The following is a 10,173-nucleotide window of genomic DNA, read 5'->3' as shown; positions in this document are numbered from 1 at the left end:
TTTTTCGATTCAATTCGGTCCGTTCTATCTGCTCGTGATCGATTAGCCGATAATTTTCAAACACCCTGTATAAGGGTGAGGAAAAAGTACCGGGACACCTAAATAACTTTTGAACGGTTCGAGATAGAGGATTGAAGTTTATAGGGATGCAAATGGCCTCATAAAATCTATCATTTAATACCAAAAATGCCCATTTTAACACCTCCGGAGAGCGGGAGGAAGGGGAGCGGAAAAATCTTAAATTGCACGTAGGATCGAGTGAGGGTTCGTTTGAAAGGGCCTTCCAAACGAGCCCTCACTCGATCCCACGTGCAATTTAAGATTTTTCCGCTCCCCTTCCTCCCGCTCTCCGGAGGTGTTAAAATGGGCATTTTTGGTATTAAATGATAGATTTTATGATGCCATTTGCATCCCTATAAACTTCAATCCTCTATCTCGAACCGTTCAGAAGTTATTTTTTATTTCTGTGAACTAGAAAATCATATATTTCCTATGCAATTATCTAATAATTTTTAATTACAAATAAGAAAACATAGCCCACGTGACTAAATTATGTTGTGCTAGAATGTGACGTAATGAGCGAAAGTGATGTTCTATAAAAGAATCATCATGTTTTTCACGCTGCCGCTGCCGATTGGACACTGAAGTAAGTTGGAATTGTCGTCGCCGAATGTGAACAATTACCTGCACATAGATCCCCGATACCTAACTGCATTGCTAACGCCGTCACCCAGCGATGTAACTATGGGCTCGCCGAGCCCAGTCGAGATTGTTGCGTCAATTGATGTGCCGGATGCGGTGGTGCTACGCAAAAACCTGCAAAATGCTACGGGTAGTGGCGGACTCGACGAGATTCGCGAGCAATTCGTTAGTGTGATCAGCAACAACGTCGACAATGGCAACATCAAGCATGTATCTAGAGTCGCATATCCCGGTCAGGCGAAACAGATCATCGCCAGCGCAACCGGCGTCGCGCGAATTTTAGACGAGGTAGGTGCGTTTGACGAGCCGATGGCGAAGTCCCATCCTGGTCTTTCGTCAAAAGAGGGTCGTAGTTCGGTGGTAGATAGTGCCGGGGGTAAAGTTAGTGGACAGAAAGAGGTCTCGGATTTCAAATCCAACACGGAAATCATTGATGTAGACTTAGGTTCAAACGATGATCACGAGATAATAGTAAAAATTTCTTCGAATTCTAGCGAATTGGTGTCGAATGATGATCGATTGACAGTAGACGATATTGCGAGGGATAAAGAAGTGTTGAATCTGGGATCTAAAGCAGAAATTATTGATGTAGATTTAGGTTCGAGTGAGATAATCGTGAAAGTTTCGCCCGATCAGCCAAGTTTTGGTGAACTTGTGCCAAAAGAATATTCTAAGTCAATAATAAAAAGTGTAGTAAAGGGTCAAATTGAGATTGAGCAAAAAGAGAATTTGAGATCTAAGATGGAAGTCACTGACATAGATTTAGATTCGAGTGACGATTGCAAATTAATAATGAAGGTTCAATCTAGCGAGTCGAGTTCTGGCGAACTCCGATTGGGAGAATGTTGTTGGCCGAAAAGAGAAAGTGCTGCTAATGATGGAGTTGAAACTTGCGATAGAAAAATTATGTTTGAGAAAAGAATAATCGATGCAGAGTTAGGTTTAGATGATAAGAACATACTGAAAGAAACTCGTAGATCTACGGTAGAAGTAATCAGTGACAAAGTAAATTCGGATCGGTCTAGTTTTAGACGAATTGGATCGGAGAAGAGCTCCAAATCGATAGTAAAAAGTGTCATAGATGGAAAAGTTGACGTTAGCAACAAAGAAATGGTTAATGTAGAAGTAGAATTTACCGATGTTGTTAAGGTACAGCCTGTTCATTCTAGCCATGGCATACTTATGTTAAAAGACGACCGTAGGTTAATGATAGAAAAACTTACAAATGAACTTAAAATTAAACTTGACGAGGAAAAGAATAAGTCTAAAGAAAATTCACAGGTAGATAAGGTAGGTAAAAATGATACAGAATTAACCGAACTTAATGCGGAGGGAGATATGAAGAATAACATCGAAGTTGATGACATGGGAATCGACTCCAGAAAAGAGACAGCCGATTTTGAATCGAATAGAACTAAATATCTAGATGCTAAGGCAATAACTTCGTCATTAAACGTTTCAATGACGTCACTGGACGGTCGCCACGAATGTGCTCTCTCCGATTTCAGTGTAGACAAGGAAGATTATCGCCTTAGCCAATATGGTTTCGACGAGGATGAAGAAGAAAATAAGAAACCTATATATACTGCCAGATTGAATTTGACGAAATACGCTGACGGTCAAATAGAAGACGTGACAGATAATGTAGATTCTGTAAACGATCGCGAGAGTGATAACCGCATAAAATCTTTCGATGAAGCAGATCAATTGAAATATATCGTGGAAGAATCACTTTCAGTGGCAGAGATAAACGATAAGGATAATAATTTTGAAGGCGGAGAACAGATAAAAGAAATATTTAGAATGTCGCAAGAGACTGACAAGATAAGCAGAATAGAAAAAGGATCAGAATTGGATACGCATTCCTCGGAAAAACCGATGACATCTTGCGATTCGAGTCTCGAGATAGATGGCAAATACTTAAAATCGATCGTAAATTCTCGTAAGAGTCCGAGAAAGATCAAGGACGATCAAATTCGTGATGTCGAGGTCAAGGAGCAATATCGACTCATTGACGATCCACAGGCGCTTCAATCTGAAGCATTCCAAAATTCTTCTGCGAAAATGAAAAGCTCCGAAATCACGGAAGAACAGATTTACGATGTAGATATCGAGGAAAAAGGACAAATTGTTAAGGATCGAGAAACGTTTCATGCAGAAAAAGTTTTCCAAGGTTCTTCAAGATCATCCTCCATGAAGACGAAGAGTCCCAGAACAGTTGAAGAGCTTCAGACTGACGAAAGTGAGCGCGAAATGAAGGATCATGATAAATCTATCAGTGATCGAGAAACATCTCGATCTAGGAAGGCATCCCAAAAGTTATCAAAAATATTTACAAGTGTAAAAAGTCCCAAAAAGAAGAATCAAATCTTTTATAGAAGTGAAGATATGAAAGATTACGATCGATCTATCAACGATCGCGTTATCACTCAATTAGAGGAAATTTTTCTGGATTCTTCAAAGAAGAGTTCCAAAAACGATTTCGAGAGCGAATTGAAGAAGCAAAATCGACATACTGATAATCGAGAGATATCGCGGATTGAAGACCCCTCTCAGCATTCCTCGAAAACGTCTTCTGTAAGGAGTCCGAAAAAGACTCAAACTCAGAAGACTGTAAAAATGAACGAAAACAAAGGACAACAAGCACAAGAAACAATAAAAACGGCAAAAGACGCTGATAATAAAACGAAGTGTGACTTTAATGAGATTAAAGATGTGTATACGAGGAAAGTGAGACGTTACAACGTACCTCTTCAAGGCAGCTTGGACTCAATGATCGTGTCCGATGAAACATCCACACAGAAGCCGAAAAAAGACGACGCGTTCTCGAAGAAGTCGAAAAGCTATGAGTCAATCAAACGCATTCAGGAGGTATTTCTGGGTGTACCGCCAACGAAGACGAATAGTAGTGGCTCGCAACTTGACATTCCGGACGAGTTCTGCTCGATCTGCTGTTACATGAATGAGATCACTTTCCGAACAGAGGAGGAAGTAAGCAGCCCGAATCAGGAGACGTTCTATACGCTCAGATCAACCTGCAGTTCGCTGGCCGATGATGACGATTCTATCGAATGCGACATCTGCGGTTCGTTCAATCTCCAGGAATCTGCTGACGATTTTGAAGGAAAGATTCAGGAGATTCCCTGCGAACTTTGCAAAATTTGTGGCGAGGTGGATGGCAGTTTTGATCAGGATTCTACATTACCGGCTGATAGGTATACTTTCAAGATGATTGAGCCACACCAAGATGACGACGATAGCTTCGAGATTGAGAACTGTGGCTTTCAGAGCGGTACAGAATCGGCTGATGATCGAAGCAGGATCTCTGATAAAGAGAGAATCAAGGATCCTGGAAGATCGAAATCACAGTCTTTGTTCATTCACGGCTCTTCGATGAACAGAGATCAGCCACGGGAATTATACTTTATACCCAAAGATGAGATCGCGATTTTAACGAGTGGAACCAGGAAGGTCAACCGCAAGGGTTCTTTGTTCAGAAAAAAGGAAGATTCTAGCGGAAATGCACAAGATAAGAGACGATATTCTTCGGTAGATAGTCTTCAACTGGCAAAGATATCTTCGAAGGGAAGCGATAAAGTGCTCAAGGTTGTGAAGAATACAACGCTGATTGGATCTGCTGATAATCTGCAGATATCGAGAGACTCAAGAAGATCAAAATCTTTGCAGAAGTCGGCCGACGATGTCTGCAAAGATAGACTGAATAAATCCATCGATAATCTAAGCTCACAGACGGAAAATCTAGGAAAGGAAAATGAAGCTGAAGACTCAACCCAGAAACTAAATACTCGAGATAAGGAAGAGGTGAAGATGATTCTCACACAGCATGGAATCAAGATTATTAGCGAGAAGGAAACTGCCTTATAATCAGAATGGGCAATCGGATACATTGTGCAGTTGGGACATTAGAAATTACATGAAAATATAATACAATATATATAAATCAAGAGATACTATCTTGCATTGAATAATAAGCATGTGCAACAACAACCTTTATAGAAAGAAGAGATTTTTTAAAATATTATATAAATTGAATAAGTAAATAATCGAAAAGAGAAAGTGCGAAATTTTTCTGTAGTGACTAGAATCGAAAAATATATATATACAAGCGCGTGCGCATGCGATATAGAAATTTATAAATATATTAAATGATAGATTTAATTGTTATACGAAAGCTTCATCGGTTTTTGAACACAAGTATATCCGTGTATGTACAACTACTTTGATAAAAGCCGATAAATCTTTTAAACGAGATAATATATGTATATAATTATATTTAAACATTATATAAGATATTAATTAATAGAATTCATAAAATGATCAAGATCTTTTTTTTAATGAATTTTACTAACTAGTTAAATTTATAATAATTATAAATAATACGTATAATTATGAAGTATCTCGTATAATTGATTAAATATAATATAATGTACGCATTTGTGTAATACATTACGCAAGATTACGAAACAAATATTGATATTGATTAATTGCTTGATATATTATTAATTAATTGATAATTAAGAAAGATTTAACAATTACTTAATATACTATATATATTTAATAACATTAATTTAACAAAGAGATAAATGTCACGTTAATTATTATGAAAAGTATAGGCGAAGCAAATTTTGCTATTATGACATCTCGGCTTAAATATTGCGCCGTTACAGTATTACATAATTATTGTGATAGTTGTGTTATTAATATAAGATACAACTTTAAATCGATAGTTCGGTATCGATAGGAAGGACCAACGGAAGAAATTGTTATTCTCGATATGGCAATCGAGAAATTGTTGGACGATTTACGCAAGAGTTGCATAAGACACAACAAGACAATCTTAGTAATATTACAGTCAATATTGAACAGAACAATTATAGTTATAAGTGACAAAGCGATACATCGATTAAAGGATAGCGTTTCACTCTGAACTTTATAGAGCGTTCCGAAAAATTGAAGAAATTATTTTTTTGATATATTGCTTCTCTCTCAGGTAAACTCTTTCAGATGTTCTTCCATATGTTATCCCGAATGATCATCCAGGTGTTCTTCCAGGTGTAAAATTTAATCATTGATCCAAGGTATATTTAACGAGAGTGATACTATTAATTATAGTTTAACGATTTAATGGACATGTTTTAATTGTTAGTAAACATGTTGAAAGTTAAGAAGATATTTCAAGCACAGCGTTAACATTTTTGTCAAGAAATAAGTTTTAAAACATTTGCTCGTTGCTTTTTCATGTTTCTTTGGGCATCTTATATGCGAAAAGTAGTGAGATGTGCCCGAAAGATTATGAAAAATGTATATTATGCCGTAATTATTAATAAGCTCATACGCATTTTTTAACTTTTTACCCATATGTCTGTATGTCTATTTATTTGTGCATGCAAATGCTAAGTATTATTACGGAATTATAATAAAGAAGTATTTCGTGTGCGTTCGGGAACGTATATTTTTTTCACTTTAGTTGCATACAGGGCGTCAGTATTATAGCGCTATTGCTCTCTTCCTTTGTGGCTTGATGTTTTTAGATTCAACTACATTAATGCTAAGTATTTAGAATGCCAACATTTATCCAATTTGTATTTAATAACTTTATGAGAAATCTATTGGGCTCTGTTTCCCTTTACTGCATGTGATGTTGCGCATTTTTATTGCTTGAGAAATACGTTCAATGAGTTCAACTGATAAATAATCCTCATTTTAGCACACCAAGAATGCCTTTAAATGTTAATGTGGAATCACCGACAAGGAGTATTTTTAATCCTTTCGGACCCTGATTTCGATTCCCGCAACAAGAACACTTGAAGGGAGAGATCCAAGTAAAGGCTAAAGTAAAACCGTTTATAATGAGTCTCTTTGATCCTTTGGACCTAATGAATCTTTTGTGCTCGATGTCATTTCGATTATCGCATCAGGAATATCTAAGGATTCAAATAAAAATTAAAGCGAAGCCATCAGTGATAAGTTCCTTCAGTCTTTAGATCTTTTTTCATTTTTATTGTCGTCAGAAAAAAATATCAAGGTTATCATAGGACTGTCGATGACGAGTCCTAATAAATCATTCGATTGTGTTAAAATTGATTGTTAATTGTAGTTAGCTACTATTTTGATAAACTTTTCTATTATTTTTATTTTGTATGTTATATAGCTTACGATTTTATGACTTCTCCCTGTCCATTGTATTTCTGCGTTATATTTTGCCCCTCTGCTCGCGATTTAAAAATGCATGTGATATAACTTCAATCCTTTTCGTTTTTCCTACACATTTACATCTGAGTTTTTAGATGATCGTCTGTGCGTACTTGCTATAACAATCAGATGTACATCCGTCTTTTTGGGTTGTATGCATATAAAATATCTCGAAAGTTTTTGTTGAACACTCAGTGTTACGAAATGTTCTCATATTTTTCAAATTATTTGTAATTACTGAAGCTACAATTGAAAAATATTTTTATATAATATTAGTTAATAATTTTTTAATCGAATATCTCTTGTTATACATCCATGTTATTAAATATGAAACTTTATCTTGAATTTTTCATCTATCTCTTGTGATTAAGTTTTTCTAGTATCGATTATAAATATTAATGTCTTAAGTTGAAAATTTAACACCCAAGACGACGTGACGTCGGTATGCATTTTTTTAGTTCTGATGGAGCATGTGATGTGTGTTTTCCAGGATACAACAAAACCTGCATGCCTACTATAAGACAGATAGTTGACTGTCTCGTTGCTACTCATCCAATCCGAGCCTGTGGTCCCCGGCTTCTTCTTTCTGCTATAAACTCTAATCGAGTTACTAATGATTTTAATCAGGACACTAGCATGGTCGCTAGCAACAACAGTAGCAACAACAACAACAACAACAACAACAACAACAACAACAACAACGAGAACATTGAAAGTTATTAAAATACGCGGAATCCATATCACGATCATTCTTACATCTAATTTCGCTATTAAACTAACTATTTTTATAGGACTAACTGTTTTTATGTGTCAGCTTTTCTAAAAATGAAACAGAGATTTAATGCATATTAGAAGTATTATTCCACACTAATAAGGGGAATCCCAGAAGTGTTCATCGAATTTTTTAATGCCAATTTTTTCAGTGAATCTTGAGGTAAAAAAAATATACGTGTTGCGGTGTTTATCAACATGCAGCTTTGTTTTCGAGTTATAAATTTTTGAAAATCTGAAAAATTTAGATCGCATTATTTTTCAAAAAAAAAAGCTTATCAAGGAACATTTAGAAAACGTTAATTTTTAAAAATAAATAGAGCATTTCGAGACTCCGTTATCTTGAAACGCACGTGCTGTTAATAGTTTCTGTGTGTAAAACTAATTTTTTAACCCCCCCCCCCTCCCCGTTTGAAAATGTTTTAATATTGTTTTTGTAGGAAATCTTATAATATCGATATTTGAATTGTTTGAAAGAAAGTATAACAAACACAACAAAATACATATTTTAAAGAGAAAGAAAAGTTACTGAACCTCGAATGCGAACCCGATTCGCTGGATTGTTCAATTTACATATTTTAAAGAGAAAGAAAAGTTACTGAATCTCGAATGCGAACACGGAGAGAATTTTCTTTTAAAATTTACCCTGAAAATATGGTAATTGTGGTACAATACAATATTTTAAAGATTTTTACCATGCACTTCAGTAAAATTGATCAAACTTATTTTATACTTTATTGTAGTTTTATTAATGAATGAGAGAGATTTATATCAAAATTCTTCGAAACACAATGTTGTCCCACGATTGTCATATTTTCAGGGTAAATTCTAAGAAAAAATTCTCTTCGTGAACCCGATTTGCTGGATTGTTCAATTTTCCGATTAAAAAAAATTTATAAACGAGAAAACAAAACCGCATGTTGATAAATACTGCGATACATATACTTTTTGGCCTGAAGAATCGCCAAAAAATTGGCATTGAAAAACTCGATGAACACTTCTGGGGTTCTCTTTGTATATATTATTATTCTATTATAAAGATTGGCTATCTATTTTTTATAGATCTCTGAATGTAAGTTATTAGAAAATAATAGAATTATTAATATGTCATAAATCACTATTAGACTAATCTATTTTTTTGGATTTCGAAATCTAAAATGAGCTTTTCAAAATAAACATGGTCAAAATTTCAAAGAGATTTAAAGAGATAAAAGAAGGAAAGATATTAAAAGATAGAAATCATGAAAGAAATTACAAAGTTTAAATAAAAAAGGAGTTATTAATAATAACTAATTGAATATTAATTGTCATGTGTTGTCGTAACTATATGTGTATCATAATTAAAAATATGGCAATTATAATAGTTGTAAAATTAATAATAACAGAATTGTGTATTATAACTGTGTAGCTCAATTATGATAACAAATTTATTGATGTAAGTATATGATCATAATTATTATATTTATATCGTTGCGATGATAATCGTCAAAATTATGCATCATGACTATGTTATCATTAGATATAATTATATAATGTAATGATATAATTATAGTAAGTAATGTATATGATTATAAACAGATATATATATAGTCAAGTGTATGGCATATGTTTGTATATAGAGAATACTGTGTATATTTATACATATAATATACATGTAAGATTAATATGTTGTCAACGGAAACATATTTAATGAACCGTATATGTCTTTATTCTTATTCGATTCCCTCTTTTCTCCATTGGTCTTAATTTCCCTCTTCGATTTTTTCTTCTCATCTTCAGTTGTTATAATACTACTTTTCTTTAATTTTTAACTAAAATGTATATTACTTATAAAAGTGTAATTACATGTATACATATATTAAAATAGATTATTTTATTTTGTAAATAACAATCTTTTATTTTTTATAAAACAATCTTTTGTACAACATATATAAATACAATTAAAAGTATTTTACTACAACTAAATATACAGGGTGTCTATATAAAATCCCACCCAGGCCATATATCTCGGAAACAGTTTTAGATATGTTTATTTTCATTTTTATAAATTTTTAGTGCAAAAATAAAAATAAGAGGACTAACCTTCAATGGCTCTTGATCTTGACAAATGTTATCTACACAGTAAAATATCGTGCGTCCATATGTAGAATTTTTCTTGTGTTACCACATTTTGATTATTATACTTCAATGTAAAATGAACATACAACTGATATGTTATTATTTTTGTAATATTTTGATGTGTTAGATTCATGTCACCTTTCTAACTTAACAATTGCGTATGTCAATTAAAAATGGAATATTATTTTACCTATGTGAACCTGGCACCCGACTTTAAGAAAAACAATTTTTTTTATATGCATTGGATAGAGCTAGGTTTGTACCCAATTGTACCATTGTTCTTTTCGTTTGTACCTCAAGGGGTTGAGAGAAAAAAAAATTTAAAAAAAAGTTAGCACCCCACTTTGAGATAATGAAATTTTTCAAACG

The 10,173-nt window shown here is 33.9% G+C and overlaps 2 protein-coding genes across 2 annotated transcripts in view; both read left to right on the top strand.

The window, feature by feature from the left end:
• Nucleotides 1–4,630, top strand: part of Nmnat (nicotinamide mononucleotide adenylyltransferase) — a 21,519-nt gene extending 16,889 nt beyond the window's left edge. Inside the window, exon 6 of the mRNA XM_018505526.1 lies at nt 648–4,630. Within this exon, the coding sequence (XP_018361028.1) occupies nt 648–4,587 (3,940 nt within the window). The 3' untranslated portion in view covers nt 4,588–4,630. The remainder of the gene's footprint in view (nt 1–647) is intronic.
• On the top strand, nt 930–8,303 carry LOC108759879 (putative uncharacterized protein DDB_G0277445). The gene is made up of 2 exons (XM_018505550.1): nt 930–990; nt 7,406–8,303. The coding sequence occupies exon 2, from the start codon at nt 7,423–7,425 to the stop codon at nt 7,636–7,638; it is 216 nt and encodes a 71-aa protein (XP_018361052.1). The 5' UTR covers nt 930–990; nt 7,406–7,422; the 3' UTR covers nt 7,639–8,303.
• The last annotated feature ends 1,870 nt before the right edge of the window (nt 8,304–10,173 follow it).

Source organism: Trachymyrmex cornetzi, unplaced genomic scaffold, assembly GCF_001594075.2.
Source record: "Trachymyrmex cornetzi isolate Tcor2-1 unplaced genomic scaffold, Tcor1.1 scaffold1059, whole genome shotgun sequence".
NCBI lineage: Eukaryota > Metazoa > Arthropoda > Insecta > Hymenoptera > Formicidae > Trachymyrmex > Trachymyrmex cornetzi.
The sequence above is the reverse complement of the archived record's forward strand: the minus strand, read 5'-3'. Positions and strand labels throughout refer to the sequence as shown.

What these genes read in the sequence shown, in the direction of transcription:
- LOC108759879 (XM_018505550.1), top strand. Translation starts at nt 7,423, where the DNA reads ATGCCTACTATAAGACAGATAGTTGACTGTCTCGTTGCTACTCATCCA.